General features: G+C 34.2%; 1 protein-coding gene across 1 annotated transcript; it reads left to right on the top strand.

Moving 5' to 3' along the window:
* Positions 1–1,621: 1,621 nt before the first annotated feature.
* LOC106672511 (b(0,+)-type amino acid transporter 1) lies at positions 1,622–21,030 on the top strand. The gene is made up of 12 exons (XM_014404025.2): positions 1,622–1,756; positions 8,811–8,996; positions 16,628–16,729; positions 16,789–17,031; positions 18,513–18,638; positions 18,887–19,031; positions 19,111–19,234; positions 19,313–19,416; positions 19,472–19,568; positions 19,628–19,777; positions 19,851–20,019; positions 20,121–21,030. Exons 1-12 carry the CDS (start codon positions 1,678–1,680, stop codon positions 20,183–20,185), a joined length of 1,590 nt encoding a protein of 529 aa, XP_014259511.1. The 5' UTR covers positions 1,622–1,677; the 3' UTR covers positions 20,186–21,030.
* The last annotated feature ends 812 nt before the right edge of the window (positions 21,031–21,842 follow it).

Raw genomic sequence — 21,842 nt, 5'->3', positions numbered from 1 at the left:
ATAGATTGAAATGTATTAGGTTTTTCAATCATGCCATGATTCTGATGGGCGGTGGTCATGAACCAACTCTTGAAAATGGAGATGTCTTTTAGGCAGAGGCAAGTTTCAACATAAAAGTGGGTGTGATGGGAGCCAAGCAAATTGGAAAATAGTGACAATTGAACAGTGAAGATAAAAAGCACGAATTATCGCAAAAGAGCAAGTCAGTGAGTAAATCAGTCGTGTAATGATACAGACACCAGGGTGCGAGACAGTAAATGGAGAAGCACGAAGAATTATGGAGTCTGTAACATCTGTACGAAACGGCAGATAGTCTTCCAGCGAAGAAACTCATTTTCGGAGGTCAGGACTAAATTCAGGGCCGCTGAAGATCCGAACCCGCCCAGACCTTCCATTGAAGAGTGCCGTGTCAATTTTTATTGCGGCCGCTGATCCCCTTAGACGTCAGAAAAAAAGTCCGACGGTGGGAATCGAACCCACGACCGCGGGATCTACCAGCCGAGAGTCTGACGTATTAAGCGCTCGGCAAACGCGGCACCTCTGAACATCCTCAGAAGCCCCAGGTTTCATAGATTGATTGATATTAGATTTTTCAATATGCCAAGACCCTTATGGGTGGTGGTCATGAACGAACTCTTGACAAGGGAGATAGTCCTTAGAATGGTGTTACATAAGGTCATACAAGGTTCAAAATTAACGTAAGAGTCCAAGCTAAAAGTGTTAGATTTAGTGAGTAAGTCAGCCGTGTAATGACACCGGGGTACGAGAGGGTTAATGGAGGAGAAAGATCGTTTTGAGCAGTTTGTAAGTAAGATCAATACTGACTGTATGATAAGAAGCCATCCAGCTTCCACTGATTGTGACCGTTTCCTGTTGTCATAAAACAAGTTTTATTTGTTTTTTCCATCTTGCGACGATTTCGATGGGCCTTGGTCGTGAACTAACTCTTGGCAAGAGAGATGGTGTTTAGAACGGTGATACATAAGGTTATGTAAGGTCCAATATGTAAAGGTTCAAGCTAAAAGAGTAAGTATTAGAATTAGTGAGTAAATCAGCCGTCTAATGATGTAGACAGGAGGTAAATGGAGGAGAAAGGAGCGTTTTTGAGCAGTTTGTAAGTAAGGTCTATACGGTCTGTAAGAAAGTATGCCTTCGAGCTTCCACTGATTGTGACCGTTTCCTGTTGTCATAAAACAAGTTTTATTTGTTTTTTCCATCTTGCGACGATTTCGATGGGCCGTGGTCGTGAACCAACTCTTGACAATGTCCTTTGAGAGGGGTTTGAGCTTCCAAATTGGAACCCTGTGTTCCTGCACGTCATGTCGAATTGAATAAAGTGATCGGAAATGATCCACCTACAAAGTGAGATGTGTTCATCTTTCCTTCGACAGTGGAAATGGTAGAACGGACGAACTTGACCTCTTGGCTCTCGACAGGGGCCCGCATCCCTCGTCGGCCTTCTCCTCCTTTCCCGAGCCCAAGCGACAACTATAGAATTGTTGTCCGAGGGCGGGCGCGTAGATATTCTCGAGATGTGGCCGAGACGAGGGCTGCGGGGGTGGAATCCGATGTGGGGCGTGGTGGTGGGAAAGTGGGGCCGTGGATTCGGCGTGGTTATTGAGCGAAATCCGAGCGCAGGCCCGCTCCCAGTCCACACAGAGCCGGCTACGGCGGAACATGAGAGGAAAGCTCCGCGATATATTTTGCACCTTCTCAGCCGAGTCAAAGCCAACAGTTTTATCCAAGCTTGACCAAGGTTTGACAAATTACATCAACAATAATTCAAACAGGAAATAAAAGTGGAAAAACGGGAAATTCTCCGGTCTCCAACCCTCCCTTTCAGACTCTTCGATGTTCTAGCGGGTATGCCTTTTCTAAGGCAACTGTCATTCTCTATCGGTTCCTCCTATTAAAAACAATCAACTTCGCGTCTTGAATTGCCGTTTTTCATTAAAAATTGAATTAATCGATATTAATTTTATATTACGTCATATGGTGAGTCCTTTTAATTTCCCTCTTAACGATGTAAATATTTAATAGCTTTTTGTTTATTTTTCTTCCTTAACTCCTACCGACCGAACAGATTTATTTTCCTAATTTTTGTCGTTAAATTTTAATACACACTGCCGTTGGAAACCCGGTTAGTATTCTTTGTCTATCCCTATTAATTATAACTACATAATATATTATGTATTTAGATTTCCGATATCCGTTTTTGGAACGGAATTTTTGTGATTTATTTATTTGGATTGATTCGAGATATGACAACTGATTAATCGATTTTCTCATATAAAATTGATTTAAAAAAAAAAAATTGAATTTGTTTGTAATCTTCGATTTCGTTCATGCCTGTTACTCATTGACAATTCCGTTAGTTGTAGGAAACGCACTTTGGGACTTTAAAGCCATCCCAAAAGACGATAAATAAAACGAAGATCAAAAGAAAGAGTGAGGAGGAGATAGGAGAAAGCGAGTGAGAGAGAGTGAGGGTAGAGGAGTGAGAAAACAGAGTGAGGGAAATAGTGAGAGTGAGTGACTGGGGTAAAGAAAAAAGTGTTTGTACTGACAAAAAGAAAGTGTGAGGATGGGGAACAGAAAGAGGTAGAGAGAGAGAGAGAGAGTGAAAGATAAGAGAGAGAGAGAGAGAGTGATTGAGTGACATTGAAAGAGCAAGAGTGATAATGAAAGAGAGAGACAGGAAAGACAGGCAAAAAGAAAGAGAATAAAAGAGAGAGTAGATAGATAGCTGGAAAGATTGAAAGAGAGAGATTGAGTGACAGTGAAAGAGCGAGAGTGATATTAAAAGAGAGAGACAGACAGAGAGGGAAAGAGTAAGAGAGAGAGAGAGAGAGAGAGAGAGAGAGAGTCAGTGAAAGATTGAGTGGTATTAAAAGAGAGAGAGAGAGAGAGAAACAGTAAGAGAGAGAGAGAGAGGGAGGGAGGGAGGGAGAGAGAGAGTAAGTGAAAGAGCGAGAGTGGTATTAAAAGAGAGAGACAGGCAAAGAGAGAGAGAGATAGAGAGAGAGAAGAGAGAGATAGAGAGTAAGAGAGAGGCAGTGAGTAACAGCGAAAGTGCGAGAGTGGTATTAAAAGAGAGAGACAGACAGTAAGAGAGAGAGAGAGAGAGAGAGAGGAGATAGATAGAGAGAGATCGATTGTCAGTGAATGAAGGAGAGTGGTATTGAAAGAGAAAGACAGGCAGTGAGAGAGAGAGTGAGAGAGAAAGAGAGAGAGAGGGAGGGAGAGAGAGAGAGAGAGAGAGAGAGAGAGAGGGTAAGTGAAAGAGCGAGAGTGGTATTAAAAGAGAGAGACAGGCAATGAGAGAGAGAGATAGAGATAGAGAGAGAGAGGGAGAGAGAGAGGAGATAGATAGAGAGAGATCGATTGTCAGTGAATGAAGGAGAGTGGTATTAAAAGAGAAAGACAGGCAGTGAGAGAGAGAGTGAGAGAGAAAGAGAGAGAGAGGGAGGGGAGGGAGAGAGAGAGAGAGAGGGTAAGTGAAAGAGCGAGAGTGGTATTAAAAGAGAGACAGGCAAAGAGAGAGAGAGATAGATAGATAGAGAGAGAGATAGAGAGAGAGAGAGAGAGAGAGAGATTGCATGTCAATGAAAGAGCGAGAGTGGTATTTTTTTTTTTTTTTAATTGGCTTTATGATCTTTGCATATTAGCCATGACGAATCTCTTATATATGTTGTTCAAATTGGGGGTTATCGGGAAAAAAGGGCCAGAGGCGACGGTGGGAATCGAACCCACGACCGCGGCGTGAGAGTCTCTCATGCTAACCACTCGGCTACCGCGGTCCCCAAGAGTGGTATTAAAAGAGCGAGTCAGGTAGGGAGAGAAAGAGAGAGAGGAAATAGAGGGAGTGAGAGAGAGATTGAGTGTCAGTGAATGACCGATAGTCGTATTAAAAAAAGAGACAGGCAGAGAGAGAGAGAGAGAGAGAGAGAGAGAGAGAGAGAGAGAGAGAGAGTGAGAGAGAGAGAGATTGAAAGAGATGAGTGACAGCGAAAGAGCGAGAGTGCTATTAAAAGAGAGAGACAGACAGAGAGAGAGAGAGTGTGTGAGATAGGGAGGAGGGAGGGAGGGAGCGAGAAAGAGAGAAAAGGAGTGTGAGTCTGTGAGAGAGAAAAAACCAATCAGTAAACGTTTAACGTTGAACTTAAACTTCAAGGAAACTTCCCTTCATCTCATTGTATTTCATCTATTCAATTATATTTCATGTTTTAAACAAACTAACTAAAACAAACTACAAAACACTATTAAAAGTGCATAAATTAAATTTACCCTGATGTCAACCCAAAACATATTTGTATTAAATATCTATAAAATACTGTAATACTTTGAACATATTTTGAACTAAGTAAGACATGTAACAAACATATCCTAAAATTTTATAATTAGATCTTTGGAAAATGTCCCGTGGAAATAAAAAAACTTGATAAATGTTTAATATATTAATAAAATAAATTCAATTTTCTTAATTTTCTTGTTGTTTCAGCAGATCAGAACTCGCGATCTATTTTGTTCAAGCTTTTGTCCCGATGAAATCATTGTCTAGGTTATCATAACTATTTATGACTACAGCCCTTGTTATAAAGCCATTCTTGTTTACTATTCATTGATCAGTTTAAAAATGCCAAAAATATTCTTTCGCCTTCTTTTTGTGCCAGTTGAGATCGAATTCTGCACGTTTTTTTAGCCAAAACTTAAAAAGATCACATTTACGTCTTGTTTCGTATAAAAACAACGTTTTGTATTATTTCGTGTATCTTCTAAATGAGTGAATTTATTTTGTTTCTAATACAAATTTAAAAATAATTATATGCGAAAATGACATTTAAGAGAATAATCAGAGATGTAGGGTTGGCTAGGGCGAATGTTTAATTCCAATAAGAACACCCTAAGCACACTGAACGTTTTCAACAATTTGCCCATGACCATAAAAGTTTCAGCATTCATTCGAGCAAGGAAGCTCTGACGTATTTAGCACTCGTGTTCATAAACCTCCCGTTGTATTTATAGTTGTCTAGTTCTATTGGCCATGTTCCATTAAACTCTTCTCGTATCGAATTATTGCGTGTTTCTCATTTTCAATCCCATCTCCTAGAAGAAAAAAAAATATTAACACGACACGGCCAATTTTTATTCGTATCGACGAATAAACAATGCAGAAAAGAGAGATTATCTTTTTAAATTAGTTTTTTTTATTTAATTCAATAAAATTAGAGGAAAACATGGAAAATGTAGTTAATTGCAATATTGATTTGTATTTCTTTCCATCGATGACTTATAGTTGCGATAGTTTTATCTACGGGCTTTTCCTAAAAACTGCGATAATCTTACACAAATCCAATCAATTTGCGATAAATTTTCAAAACGTGCCAATAAATCTCAGTTGGCATTTAATCAAACCGATGATCAGGATATTCAAACCTGTAAAAGCCTATTCGATAATCATCGGAGACGAAGAAAATCTGTAATTTGTGTTTATTCATGTTTTAATGATTTTAAAAAAACTTCGGTTCTTAAAATCAGCAGTTTTAACATGGAATTAGTGCTTGTACTTACCAGAATATATTTTTTACGATCAAAATATCAAGTACACATCGACTTTTGCCTACTTACGTTCGGTACTTGGTGGAAAAATTGATTACAGACTGTCTTGTTAAAAAATCAGGTTTCAAACTATTGCAATTTTTATATGGTAATTAATTTTAAAAAAAGTGGTATAAAATGGTCTGAACTTTGTTCGAGATACCCAACGCCTAGTTAGTCGTTAAGACTGACAGAAATCATTTTACCAGGCACTAAACAACAAAATATTAACAAACCCATATTTTCACACAAAAAATTCAACCGGTGAAACTTCTGCACTGCTACGTTATAAAATCAATTCTCGTATCTGATGGCACATCTCGCTCAATGACGGGCCCGAAGATTTAACCTTTACATTTAAATGAACTCATCGATCTTCTGTTATCAGTAAAAAGGTATATAAAACGCTTACAAAATTCGTGCTTAAAGTGGTGTTCAGCAGTAAGAGAATTCGTTAGGTCTACGGTCTACTACGCACATTCACCCGCCCACCGACCCAGACCCGCACAAAGTCTCTCGTAGAATCACCAATCCATTCAATCATTCATCCACTCGTTCACATTTTCACCCACTTTAAGCGATAAAACATCACTCATTAGCTCACACTCTCGTAGAATCACCCGCTCTCAAGAATAAGCACGTACATTCGGCCAGTGAGACACTAACTCATTAACTCTCTTAATCACTCACTAGCTCTTCAACACAAACACAAAAACTCACTCACTTGTTCAATAACTCTCTCTTTTACTTAAACATACCGTCGCGTTCGTTAACTCACAGCCTAGGTTCTAGTCATCTCCCATACATATGTACCTGTTAAATGTATTTTTAAATATTAGAGTAATGTTACATATACTTATTTAAAATAGTAGTAATGATGAGGTTTTTGTAATTTAACATGTGTAAACTTTATTAAATTTTGACTATTTACCTACTCTGAAGAACACGAAATATATCGTCGAACATTCGGCGTCAGTACAAAGGCATTTTTTTGTTTTTCTGACGACAACAGAAACGAGAAAGACATATTGATCGATAGGTACAGTTGACGGGGAGAGGGAGAGATAGAGAGATAGAGAGAGAGAGAGAGAGAGAGAGAGAGAGTGAGAGAGAGAGAGGGAAAAGAAACATACACAGCAAGAAATGAGAGAGAAAAACATACTTGGAAAAAGAGAGATAGAAAGCGAGAGAGAGAGAGAGAGAGAGAGAGAGAGAGAGTGAGAGAGAGAGAAACACATAAATAGTAGGGATTGGTGAGAGAAAGTGATAGAGAGGAAAATGAGAGAGAGAAAAAGAGAATGTGGCAGACAAAAAATAAAAAAAAGAAAGATAGAAGAGAGAGAGAAAGAGATAACGAGATAGAGGTAAATAAACAAACTGATAGATAGGTAGATAATTAGATCGATAAATAGATAGAGAGGTAGATCAAAGGATAAATGATTGCTGAGAGAAAGTGATAAAGAGAAAAAGAGAAAAAAAGGAGAGAGTGGAAAAGAGAACGAGGCAGAAAAAAATGAAAAAGAAAGATAAGAGAGAAAGAGAGGGAGAGGGAAAGAGAGAGAAACATACAGAGCAAGAAATGCGAGAGAAACACATACTTGGCAAGAGAGAGATAGAAAGGAAAGGAGAGAGTGAGCGAGAGAAAGAGAAACACATAAATAGCAAGATATATACATCAAAAAAGAAAGAGAAAGAGAGGGAGTGGGGGAGAGAAAGAAAAGAAACATACACACAAAAAAATGAGAGAGAAAAACATACTCGGGAAGATAGAGATAGAAAGAAAGGGAGAAAGAGGGAGTGTGTGTGTGTGTGTGTGTGTGTGTGTGTGTGTGTGTGTGTGTGTGTGTGTGTGTGTGTGTGTGTGGGTGTGAGCGAGGAAAGGAGAAGCATTCAAAGCAAGAAAAATGCAGAGCGTGGGAGAGATAGAAAGAGTGAAAGAGAGAGAGGCAGAGAGAGAGAAAGATACACAACCACAAAGAGGGAGAGATCGAGTAAGAGAAAAGAAACATACACACCGAGAAATGAGAGAGAAAAACATACTCGGAAGATAGAGATAGAAAGAAAGGGAGAGAGAGAGAGAGAGAGAGAGAAAAAAAAGAAACATACACACCAAGAAATGAGAGAGAAAAACATAATCGGCAAGAGAGATAGAAAGAAATAGAGAGAGAGAGAAACACATACATGGCAAAATATACACATCAAAAGAGGAAGAGAGAGAAAGAGGGAGAGAGAGATACACAACCACAAAGAGGGAGAGAGAGTGAGAGAAAAAACATACACAACTAAAAATGAGAGAGAAATACACGCTCGACTAGGGAGAGATAGAATGAAAGCGAGAGAGAGAGAGAAACACATACATGGCAAAATATACACATCAAAAGAGAGAAAGAGAGAGAGAGATACACAGCCACAAAGAGTGAGAGAAAAGAAACATACACACCAAGAAATGAGAGGAAAACATACTCGGCATGAGAGAGATAGAAAGACAAGGAGAGAGAGAGAGAGAGAGTGAGAGCGAAACACATACGTAGCAAGAAATACACGAGGTGAAAGAGAGAGAAAGGAAAGAATGAGAGAGAAAAAGAGGGGTGCATACAAAGCAAGATATATCCATCAAGAAAGAGGCAGAGAGAGAGAGAAAAACATACACAGCAGTAAAGAGCTGGAAAGAAAGACGGTGCGTCAAAGAGAAAGAAGAGAGTGAGATAGAGAGAGAATGACTGTGTTTGTGAATACCTAAATTTGTAAAAATTAACCCTAAGTAATTGTAATTAATTAGACTAACGAACAGTGCGGTAAAATTGTTTGTGTGTGATATTTTTAAAACAGAAGCAAATTTTCTTAAAAGCTTAAGCTCTTATCAATAAAGTTCAGAAAACACAACCCATTTGATACTGTAGTTGATTACATTTGGTGAGGGTTGAAGATACAAACGAATAAAGGAATAGCGTTCAGTTCGACTTTTAAAATCTGGATGCTAATTAAAATTATTACAATGTCTTAATTTTTTATCCGTAAGGAAGTTTATACGAATAATAATGTCTGGTTTGAAGGTTGGCATCTAATAAAGAACCGTGCATAAATGATCATCGATCAGAAATTTCTAGAGTCAATATTGACGGAGGGGTGTCGGGGTCTCGAGCCAAGTTCTGACCCCGGCCGCTTTTTTCTCCCGACGATCTTTCAAGATTTCTTTTCTCTTTTTGTTCCAGGAAGCAATGTTGGGTCGGAGGATGCCTCAGGTGATGCGAGTGGCGAGGGAGGTGATGAGGGAATGTGTGCTGGGGGAGGTGGGGACAAGTTGGAGGGGTCCGACACAACTCAGGGTGACGCTCTTCACCTCCAGAGACGGGTGGGACTCTTCAGTGGGGTGGCTCTAATTGTCGGAACTATGATAGGTTTGTTTCAAATCAATTTCCTCCAATAAAAAAATATTTTAAAAATCGACATATTCTTACGTGCACGCAGACTTAAAAAGTAGTGAGAGTATGCACTGCTTTAAAAAAATGGTACATGTAAATTATCAAACATTCGTTTAAAAAAACTATCTAAATATTAAAAATAAACCTATTTATTAATATAATTGACAATATTAACCGCAAAATCGCAAAGGTGCTGTAGGAAAATATGTAGGAAATTAATTTCAAACGGCGGGAGAGTAGGCAGAACTGCAAATCGTACCGACCTTGCGGGTTTTTGCCTACTTTAAGAGGACCCACTACCCAAAAATTAAAAGAATTAGTTCTTTTAGCATTTCTTAGCTTAAATTAATCTCTAAAAACTGATATTTTTAAACAGTTTTATATTGTTTTCTAATAATATGTATATTTTTTTTCTTTCAATATTTTTCTATCTTTCAAAATATATAGTCGAAAGCCCGGATAATCCGAAAATTTGTAATTTTATTACTATTGAGTCATAAAAACAGAGAAAAAAACAGAAAAGTGAACACTTTTATTCATATATCAAGTTACATTTAAAGTAATAGATAGTTTTTATTATTTTTATTTTTGTATAAGTTTGGACATGCGTTTCTCGAAAAGTTTATATGTAAAAACTATTTAATAAAAATATACGTAATAAAAAAAAAACCTTTAGAATAGAAGCAAACATACAAACAACACGACACAACAATTTCTAGCATTTTAAATATACCTTTTTTTTTATTTTAATTTTTTTTATTTTTAACAAAAACGTGACTGTCAGCTTCTCCAGCCTCTTTAATCATGCGATTAGTGGAAGAGCCTTGATTTGGTGGCCTTTACGAATTTCAAATGACAAATTAAAGGTCCCATAGTTGAATTAGGAATTTGAAAAAATTAATATACACACCACATTGAAAAAAAAATATGTAAAATTTATAAAAAATATTTTAACAAACTGGTCAGGATAATCCGGAAGTCTGGATAAACAGGTTTCCACTGTGTGTGTGTGTGTGAGTATATATATATATATATATATATATATATATATATACATATACAGGGTGAGTCTTTTTTTGACGCACCATTGGAAAATCAACGCGGGTGCGTTTAAATCTGACTTGAGGCTTATTTCCTTTGATTAATACATTAACAAAAGAAAGTGAGTCAATTTTCGGTGCACCATAGGAAAATCAACATTGGTGCGTCTAATTATGACTCGGCACATTTTATTTTGTTAGTCTCGTACCAAAACATAGGCGAGTCACTTTTCGACGCACCATTCGTTACAAATTAGTTTTAGTAGGTTGGAAGGTAAATAAACAAAATCAATATTATTAAAACATTATTCAAACACAATGTAAAAAATTTAAAAAAAATTCTTCACAAATTAATTTGATTATGGTTTAAGAGTATTTTTTTCTGGTAAAGTAAAAAAATTAAATAAATATAACAATCTCCTTTTTTCTGGTAAAGTAAAAAAAATTAAATAAATGTAACAATCTCCTTTGTTAGCAAATCAAAAATGTTCAAAATCATTATAATAATTGTTCGAACAGACCTCCATTTGCTGCAACACAGTAGCCTAGTCTATCATAAAATGATGATCGGATGAAAAAATACTCTTAAATCTTAATCAGATTAATTTGTGAAGAATTTTTTTTTTACATTGTGTTTGAATAATAACCTTGATTTTCCTAAGGTGCACCGAAAATTGACTCACTTTCTTTTGTTAATGTATTAATCAAAGGAAATAAGCCTCAAGTCAGATTTAAACGCACCCGCATTGATTTTCCAATGGTGTGTCAAAAAATGACTCACCCTGTATATAATATATATATAAATGCATGAAGGGACTGCAGGTGTTTGTATGTTGTAACCGATGTCTGCCGTATCCAATACATCCTTTACAACATGTATGCTATATCTGATATGTAGCGATACGAGTGGGTGTGTTGTAGATGATGGGGGGATAATAACCCAAACAGAATGTATTTACATATGGATGTATTGAATGAAACAAAAATCTCCTTTAATTCATACAAAATTCCTTCTACATTCACATACTTTTGCTTAGGTAGGTTATATTATCATAATTTTCTACATTTGTAAAGAATTCAGGATTTTCTTCTGAAAATGGCAGCTAACAATGACTCAGAGACAGAATTTGCATGCGTTATATGCTGTAACCAATATTTCTGACCCCCTGGGATTCAAAAAGTGTACGCTCTAATTGATGTGTACACTTATACGGTCTAAGCAGTGTGTACATGTACACTGTGCTAAAGCAATTTTTCCTATACCATTTCACAGTGCCGGAGATTTTGTATGCTTTAACCAGTTGTACGTTCTACCCGATGTCGTAAATGGTATCCACTGTGTATATACATATATATGTTTATATGGAAAGATCTATCCTGTCTGGACATTTTGGCACAAACAGCCTATCCAAGTCACACATTTTTTTTTAAATTAAATTTATTTATTAAAACTGGTCTTATTAGACCAACCATTAATTTTACAATAATACTATATAATAAATAAATGTTTACATTCTTATAAACCCAGTGGTTCAATAAGATTTACATTTCACTATTCACTATTCATTTTTAACTACAAAAGTTCATATGGCTTTGTTCTTTTTAATCTTCTGACTATGTTTCGGTTATGTAAGGTCGCTTCTACATTCTCCTGCTGGCTGAGGCGAGCGTGGTGTTTGGCGACAAATCTTTGTATTTACTCCGTGACTTCATGGATCTTAAGATCCCTATTAAGTCCTTATTACTTATGTACCAAGGTGCATTGACCATGTGATATAAGATTTTATTTTGAAGTGTTTGTATCATTTTGATATTGCTGTGTTTGGTACAACCCCATGATTTATGTTTACCAGTAGAAAAAAATGCACGTAAAAGCCAAGAGATACTGATCTGGTTACTTATTGGGTTTGTCTACACTATTCCTCACTGAAGATGGTGCAAAGCCAAAATGTATTTGAGTAGCAACTGACCCAGCATAATTCAACATTCGTTCACCAATTTGCAGACCAACACCCACCATCAACTTTAAAGCCAAGACAGTTGCTCTCTTCAACAGAAATGTACATATATGGAAATATTTTAAGCTTATTCATAAGTGTAAGTTTATGAAGGGAAAATTCTGATTAATAAAACTGACAAATCCCACTTTTTTTCTTTTAAAATCGATGTCTAGTTGGCCAATCTATCCCCTTTTTGTATTTTTGGAAAAAAAGGATTTTTCCATGTTGTAATTTTGACTAATACCTGCTGGGATACAGCCAAAGTATTAAAATTCTAGGGCATATTAAAAAAAAAGATTATTTATTGGTTTTGATTCTACTCAGAAATTACTAATTTTTAAACACGAGAATTGAGAAGTCTTTGGAGGAACTTAGGTGTTCAAATCTTACCTAAATAATAAATAAATGTTTACATTCTTATAAACCCATTGGCACAATAAGATTTACATTTCACTATTCACTATTCATTTTTAACTACAAAAGTTCATATGGCTTTGTTCTTTTTAATCTTCTGACCATGTTTCGGTTATGTAAGGTCGCTTCTACATTCTCGTGCTGGCTGAGGCGAGCGTGGTGTTTGGCGGCAAATCTTTGTATTTCCGCCGTGACTCATTTCATGGATCTTAAGATCGCTCTGTAAGTCCTTATTCCTTATGTACCAAGGTGCATTGACCATGTTAAGTAAGATTTTATTTTGGAGTATTTGTATGATTTTGATATTGCTGTGTTTGGTACAACCCCATAGTTGAATACCATATGTCCATATAGGCTTTATGACTTGTTTTTATAATAATATTTTATTTTGTATAGCAAGATTGGAGCCATGTCCTATCAACCAGTATAGTTGTCTATACCTTAAACCTATTTCTGTCCTTTTCTTCTTCACGTGTTCTTTCCATCTCAGCTTGGCATCTAAGGTCATTCCCAGATATTTAGCTGTATTGCTGTATTGTATAGTAGTTCCATCTATTATACACCGCGGTCGTGGGTTCGATTCACACTGTCACCTCTGGCCCTTTTTTCCCGATAACCCCCAATTTGAACAACATATATAAGAAATTCGTCATGGCTAATATGCAAAGATCATAAAGCAAAAAAAAAAAACTTGATTTTCCATTTTTTTGTCCATCGTTTATCTTATTACATGCATTTTGGAGGATTTTTGTTGAATGGGTGATAGTTGGTCCTAGTGATATCACCGCTGTGTCATCTGCAAACGTTGCAATTTTTACTCCATCTATTTTCGGAATCACTGGTGTATAATAAGTAAAGCAGTGGACCTAATATGCTACCTTGTGGCAATCCAAGTCACACATGACATAAAAAATAAATAAATAATTTTTGAACATGAGCATTGAGATAAAAAAAAGTCAATGTCACAGGTGAGATTTGAACACCTATGTTCCTCCAAAGACTTCTCAAATATCGTGTTCAAAAATTAGTAATTTCTGAGTAGAATCAAAACCAATAAATAATCTTTTTTTTAATATGACCTAGAATTTTAATACTTTGGCCGTATCCCAGCAGGTATTAGTCAAAATTACCAAATGGAAAAATCCTTTTTTCCAAAAATACAAAAAGGGGATTAGATTGGCCAACTAGACATCGATTATAAAAGAAAAAAAGTGGGATTTGTCAGTTTTTTTAATCAGAACTTTCCCTTCATAAACTTACACTTATTAACTTATTGTCTTGGCTTTAAAGTTGATGGTGGGTGTTGGTCTGCAATTTGGTGAACAAAAAATTGCACTGGGTCAGTTGCTACTCAAATACATTTTGGCTTTGCACCATCTTCAGTGAGGAATAGTGTAGACAAACCCAATAAGTAACCATAACCTTGGTTTTCCGTGCGTTTTTTTCTACTGTTAAATATAAATCCTCTATTTACAGAAACATTTGTATGGAATACTTGAAATAGGCAAAAAATTAGAACAAACAAATGAAGAGATAATTTTAAAATAATTCTCGTCTTGAAACGAGGTCACTGCATAAAAAATAGAATTAAAAAAAATACATATATTCAAAATTCTATACTTTCTGTTTGTTTTGGTATAAACAGCCTATCAAGTGAAAGATGATGAATAAAAGTAATAAAATTTGACCTAGAATATTATTAATGTATCCCAGTTTTTCATATCACCCCCCCCCCCCGCAAACTTATGCTTTGTTCTAATTTGGACAGTACTTATGCAATGGTTATGAATAAACTTAAAATATATCAACTGATGTCAATATTGTCCATAATTTTAACTGGATTTTATAAATTATTTATAAGGTGGAGTTTTACTTTTTTCAAAGTTTTTTCTCAAACATTACCCCTTCAATTACAGTCGAAGTGGTGAGAAATGTTAAAACACCGACGTAACTGAAATTTTTAAACAATTTTCATAAGATGACCAAAAGTCACTGTTTTGGTCTAATATTAATTATTCTTTGTTTACACTTTAATAATCGTCCAATTTTATTAAAGAAAGCAACTCTTTTGAGTTTAAAATCAACACGTGTCAACCCATCAAAGGGGACCGTCTATATTCACAGGTTTTTGATGTCACTCAAGCACGTTTTGCCTTTGTACCATCTTTAGTGAGGTATATGAAAAACCCGCGAGTGTAGACAAAAAAAACAACCTTTCCTGACATTTGGCTATGAACAGCTTTTCCAAGTCACAAACGATGAACAAAAGGTATAAAATTTGATCTAGAATATTAAAGTCAGCAGGTTTGAGACTAATTTACAATATGGAAAATATATTTTTCAAAAATAATTACATTTTTTTTTTAATTAAAATGAAAGCCTACAAGAGAAATGCAATTATATTGTGTTAGTCGTAAAACAAAAACTACTGAATTAATTTCGACAAAACTTTCACACTTTGTTTTTATTAGTGTGGGCGGGTTTAGAGACTACAAAATGGGCATTTAATAAATAATGGACACCAGGATTTCCAAAAAAGGGGAAATAACACTTTTTATTATCTCCCTGGGCATGGAGGGTTATAAAGTTATAAATAAAAATTTAAGTTGTCCAAATTAAATTAATTTTACTTAATTTTTTATGTGGGTATAGACAATTTGTTAAAATAATTTTAATTAATACATGAAAACATCAATATAGGCTCATTTTTATGACTATTTCAGGAATAAAATTGCAAAAATTCATCACAAAAAAATAAAAATGTTTCTTTGAGCATATCACAAGGCAACATTTATAGTGGTAATAAAAATCAGTGTTAAAGATGTAAATATATGAAGATAAGATTATATAAGGTATAAAGATATGATTCTTTATCATAAAAATCTATCTTTTTTTCAGCAGACAATAAGGAAAATAATAGGCCTTTATTCTGGTTGATTCCTATTCAATTATCATCTAAATAAATGGGGAAAACTGAGACAGAAACTTGCTGACTCTGTCATGAAGCGGTAGAGATATCGGAAGATGTATTTTGTGACTGAATGGTTTATTATTACTTCTTTTATTTTATTGAAAAGGCAATAAAACCTAAAGAAGTAAGCGAAGAGGAACTGTGGAAAGTGCCAAACTATCCTCAATTCGACAACAAATTTTATGCCACAATGGAAGAAATAAAGATATCGACAATGTTCCTGATTTATGGGGAAACAAATGATAATCCTAATAGCAATATTTTGGACTATTTGAAGCTTTTCAAAATTTGTCTTACATGTATTTCCACAAATAGAGCTTCTATAAGGGATTAGCAGATGGATAAATAATTCATAAATTAATTTTTTGCGGTTTGGGTAATTTTTTAAAGCTTTTCCAACATTTTTTGTACACCTTTTGATAAAATGATTTTATGGCATTTTTAGCATTCTCCTTAGTATAATTTGGTTGAGACTCAATAGACGAATCAGGAAAATTTTTTTTTAAATATTATTTTTAATGTTGAGTTAGGATCACTTTTAAATATCAGGTAAAAATTGCTTAGCTGCAATCAGGTTTTTATGAGCGAGATGCATCAGCAAAGAGAGCCACATCCAATGTTGCCTTTTTGTAAATTATTTTTCTACTCACAAACTTGTATTGTTGCCTTTAGTGTGCAAAGTTAACAAGATCTAAATAAGGAAATAAGGGTTGGACCAAGATCTGATCCTTGGAGAACTCCTACTATTTTTTGGAATTATTTGCAGCCATTTATCTTGGCAAACAAAAATTTCTATTTGTCAGACAATTACTAATAAAATGTGTTAAGTAGTTAAGAAAGGTATAAGACATAAGCTTTAAAAAATTCCACTCTGTCACACACAGTCAAAAAGCTTCTTCTACGTCAATAAGCACCATTCCTGCTTATTGAGATGAAAATTATAGAGGATATTATTTAAACTTTTGCTAATTGCATGGTAGTAGAATGCCTGATATTTCATGTCATGTCAAACAATGCTATAATTTAATTTATTATACCATAACATGTGAAAATTTACTTTATTTAATATTATCAGAATTATGATAAATTTCATAAATTAAGAATATTTATTTTAATTAAATTTTTGTTAATGATTTGTCCAGATTTCTAAAGGTGAAATACTAAACATTATCTGTTTAACAGGATCTGGGATTTTCGTCTCGCCATCTGGCTTGCTAGTGCGCACAGGCTCAGTGGGAATGAGTTTTGTCATATGGATAGCTTGTGGTGTACTCTCCCTCTTGGGTAAACTACTATTATTAAATGCAAACCATCAGCATATCAAGTTTTTGTTTTATCTACAGGAGCATTAGCATATGCGGAATTGGGCACGATGAACACCAGTTCAGGAGCGGAGTACGCTTACTTCATGGACGCGTTCGGGGCTCTCCCGGCCTTCCTGTTCTCCTGGGTGTCGACACTCATGCTCAAACCATCCCAGATGGCGATTATTTGCCTGAGTTTTGCAAAATACGCAGTCGAGGCGTTCGTTTCCGAATGCGATCCACCGGACTTGGTTGTAAAACTTGTGGCCATTCTTGCGATTAGTAAGTATTTTCAGCGTACTATTTCAGACCTATCAGTTTTTTCCTGTAATCTATAAAATTATCGAAAGTCTAATTTTGAAACATATAATACCCAACTTATATTCACATATACATTTTTGATCAATCCTATTGCACAAGAATTTTGTACAGTACCCAATCCCAAAACTGCTCCAAATAGACATGTCTTCCATGTGCAGTACTGACCATAGGGGCAAAATTGCAACCGGATAAAAATTACCATACACACATTTGTTATATGTATAACTTTTTACAAGTTATGAAAAATATAACTATTTGCTTTTAAAATGGTGATTTTTTAAAAATAAATTAAACAAAAAATCAGATTTAGTTCAAACAATAAATACCAATCTTGATTTAATGATGAGAAAATTCTGGAAAAAACTTCTTAACATTATCAAGTTTAAAAAAATCATTCTTGTAGATTTCCACTCTTCAAAGAAATTATAACTCTGTTCATATTTTTATACAATTTCAAGTTGCGAATGTGCCCAACATTTGATACTAGGGATTTTAATAAATTATCCTCTTTTTATAAACAAATATTTTTAGAGGGACCTCTTGACACAGAAAACCCTTTAGAATCAAATCCCTCAACCGACATATTTGTTTATTTCATTCTCTGATTGAGGTTCTGTTGGGTCGGCTCCAATGAAAATCTAAGAGCGACAAAATTGTATTTTTCACCCTGTTCAATCCAATGTTCTAAGACTTTCTGGGAGAAGTCATAAACCCAATTACAAGAAATAAAAGCATGGGTGCATAAAAAATTAAAACGTTTAAAATAGATTTTAATATTGCTATGATAATTTTAAGCCTTTTGTTTGCTTCCTTTTTTAATTACCCACACACTCCCTCTTAGTCACTTCATTCAAACATTTACTCACTTTTTTGCTCATATAAACTTACCAGTTCTCTCTCTTTTTCTCTCTTTCTCACTCTCTCTCTCTCTCTCTCTCTCTCTCTCTCTCTCTCTCTCTCTCTCTCTCTCTCCCCCTCTCTCCCCCTCTCAACATTCACTTTTGTTCCCTCATTGAACACTTACTCTCACTTCCTCAGAGTCTTTCTAACATAAATTCTTTCTTTTTCACTCAAACACTGCCTTACTCAGTTATTTAAACACTTATTCTCTCTTTCCCACACTCACTCTCTGTCATTCAAACATTCACCTTCCTTTTCTCTCATTCAGTTATTCAAATATTTACTTTCACTTCCTCTCACTCAATCATTCAACTACTCTCTCTATCTTTCAATCACTCAAACACTCATGGACTCAATTATTAAGCACTTACTCTCACTTTCCTTCACTCTCTCACTCGTTCAAACACACTGGGGGTTACCTAAGGTACTTAGGAAATTTCTAATTAGAAGAAATAAAATTGTGTGTATTATAAATAATTAAATTGATTTTAAGAGATTTATGCTTTTAAAATTATTTTATGAGTGTATGCTTTTTGTTTTAGTGATCATCTTGTTTATCAACTGCTACAGTGTCAACTTAGCGACTATTGTAATGAATGCATTTACAGCTGCCAAACTTGTAGCGATAGCAATAGTGATCATCGGAGGAATATATAAACTCTGCCAAGGTATTGCAATTATAAAAAAAATTATATTTATAACCAGCTAATTTTATACTAAAACTTGAAATTATTCGAACTGGCTAGAGCCTGGGCTAATTACGTCCATAGCTTAAACTGAATTAATTTTGTTTCAACTGTAATTAGTGTAATTAATACATTGTTGAGACAATATTACTATTTAAAAATTGATGTTTTATTAGCTCGATTGCCCTTTTTAGGCAAATCATATCACCAATGATAATTTTTTTTTCCAGGGAGTACTCAAAATCTTGAAAATGCATTTGATGGAACATCTTACTCTCTTGGTAACATTGCAACTGCATTTTATACTGGACTTTGGGCTTATGATGGATGGAATAATCTGAATTACGTTACAGAAGAAATAAAAAACCCTTCAAAGTTAGATTTTTGGAAATATAATTCTCAGTTTATTTTCTTGTGTATTTATACTGTTGATTAATTTTTTTTTTACGTTTAGAAATTTGCCAAGATCAATTATGATTGCCATTCCATTAGTTACTATTTGCTATGTTTTAATAAACATATCCTACCTCGCAGTAATGTCGACATCTGAAATGACAGAATCTGAAGCTGTAGCAGTGGTAATTTTCTATATTATATTTTATAAAAACATTGATATGGTGAAGAATGTGCAGAAATAAATGATGCAATGATTTCAGACCTTTGGAAACAGAATCCTTGGAGTAATGGCTTGGTTAATGCCTTTATCAGTTACAATTTCCACTTTTGGTTCAGCTAATGGAACACTTTTTGCTGCTGGAAGGTAAATTGACAAAGTTTTAAAATCGTACAGACTTCTTATACAGCAATATTTTCAGACTTTGTTTTGCTGCAAGTCGAGAAGGGCATTTATTGAATATTCTCTCTTATGTTCACATCAGACGCCTCACGCCAGCACCCGGTCTTATTTTCCATGTAGGATCGATAAGCCCATTTTGGCAATTGTTGACTTGTCATTAATTATTTTTTTCCAGTCTTTTATTGCTGTAGCCATGGTCATGTCTGGAACGATCGATTCGTTGATTGATTTCTTCAGTTTTACCGCATGGATATTTTACGGTGGAGCGATGCTTGCGCTGATTGTGATGAGATTTACACGCCCAAATTTCCCTCGGCCCTATAAGGTAAATAAAATAATTTAAAAAATACTATTATCCATAAAAGAATCATAGTAAAATTTCCATCGACACCTTTCAGGTCCCGATCATCATTCCAATAATAGTTTTGGGAATATCTATGTACCTGATCGTAGCTCCTATTATTGACACACCACAGATTGAGTATCTTTACGCTACTTTTTTTATACTTGGAGGTTTAGTATTTTATATACCATTTGTATATTATGGTGTTACTTCGACAATTATGGGCAAGTACAAGAAACAGACTTTACTATTATATATATGTGTAGTATATATAGTAGACAAAATTGAATTACTAAAAGAATATCTTTTTCTTTTTGTTCTTCAGAGCGGTTTACAGTCTTTTGCCAGCTGCTGTTTGAAGTTGCACCAACCCAAAATATGTACGACTAAAAAAAAATTATATTTATTTTTCTAGAATAATTGAGTTTTATAGACAAATCAGATAATTTATGTTTTGACAAATATATGTGAATACCTTTATTCTGATCGAATATTAATGGAGATTGCTAAAATGTAAATTGGTTTCTAATTATGCAGAATGGATTTTAATTTTTGTTCCATGACTGTTAAAAATTAAAATATCAATTATTAAAGCCTTTGAATAAGTATGACATCGAATATGTTATTCACCCAAATTAGCTAAATATATTATATGCCAATTTATACCTGACAAAAGTTAGTACTGGTATTCTCAAATTATTAATATTACAACTTTTAACAAAGCCAAGTGAACAAAGCTCAATTAAACTGTCGATTGCAATGTACACAATTTATTTTATTTGTTCCAATACCAAATTTTATTGTAATAAGTATTTTTTTAATAACATTAACATGCATCGTATATTAAACTAATTTTTGTAAACAAATGTTTCTCTGTTTGAAAATTTATTTTGTTAAAACCAACACAAATTGAGGTGTTTCCAAGTTACCATAAATTGATATAAATATATTAAGGTTAATGAATATAACATAGTTGCCTTAGAAAAATTATCAAAGTGATTTATTCATTGGCAAACGGCTTTGAATGATGACAAAAGATTACAGAAGATATTGTAGTGTTAATCATATAAACCGATCATGTCCTAAGCGTATTCGAGAATCTTTTTTTATCATCAAAGTTATGTGATTAGATTGGGTGTGATAATTTTAGCTTTCTATATTTCTTGAATACAAAAATATAAAATTTAAGTTTTTTTATTTATTATTTTTGTAAAAAGCAAAAAAATGTTTTACTAAAAAGTTTATTGTTTGTATATCGTTAATAAACAAAAATGTTATAATACTTATTAGAAACAAAAAATGAAATAAACGTATATATCCGTAATTGCTGGTTTTATTTATCTTAAACCATGAAAAATATTATATTGACCTATTTGACTATTAAAATAGTTAATATCTCTTCTGAAATGCCATTATAAATAAATAAATAAATATAATTTTTTTGCATAATTGCAGCTGTGAATTTGAAAGTTATATAAATCTTGTATACAAACATAAAAACCAGGTAAGCAGTTTTCTATAGAATAAAAAATTTAGCGTTTAATTTCTTTTATTATTTATTTAATCAGCTATGTTATATTCCTATTGTACCAAGATATTTGAACAGGTTTTCTTGCTGTGTATACAATTTCTAATATTGAAATGAGTTATTCTTTAAAGATGTTAAGATATTTTTTCATTTTTGTACTTGTATTGTTCTGATAATGCTATATTTGGTATATTATGTCATAATTTCATTGAAACTATCAAGAAGAGAAATGTGAAAAAACCAGATTTATAGTAATAATAATAAAGCCTCCTTATTTAATTAATCCCACACATATTCACACTCACTGAGCATCAAACACTGACTCACTTGTTTCAAATGCACTACCCTCTCACACACTTCCTCAATAGTGCTTTCACTTTCCTTACACACTCATTCATTCACTCACCCTCTTTCTATCACTCCAACACTCATTCCTTCAGTCATTCAAATATTTATGCTCTCATTCCCTTACTCACTCGCTGTCTTTCAAACATTTACTCTTTCTTTCCTTCACTCAGA

This window comes from Cimex lectularius, unplaced genomic scaffold, assembly GCF_000648675.2.
Source record: "Cimex lectularius strain Harlan isolate CLEC.00 unplaced genomic scaffold, Clec_2.1 scaffold64, whole genome shotgun sequence".
Taxonomy (NCBI): domain Eukaryota; kingdom Metazoa; phylum Arthropoda; class Insecta; order Hemiptera; family Cimicidae; genus Cimex; species Cimex lectularius.
This window is presented reverse-complemented; position numbering and strand designations above follow the sequence as displayed.

Bases quoted from the DNA above. Each gene is read 5' to 3' on its own strand.
- LOC106672511 (XM_014404025.2), top strand. From the start codon at position 1,678: ATGAGAGGAAAGCTCCGCGATATATTTTGCACCTTCTCAGCCGAGTCA. The intron at 19,417-19,471 runs GTAAATTGACAA...CAATATTTTCAG, and splicing joins ACACTTTTTGCTGCTGGAAG to ACTTTGTTTTGCTGCAAGTC. The intron at 19,778-19,850 runs GTAAATAAAATA...GACACCTTTCAG, and splicing joins ATTTCCCTCGGCCCTATAAG to GTCCCGATCATCATTCCAAT.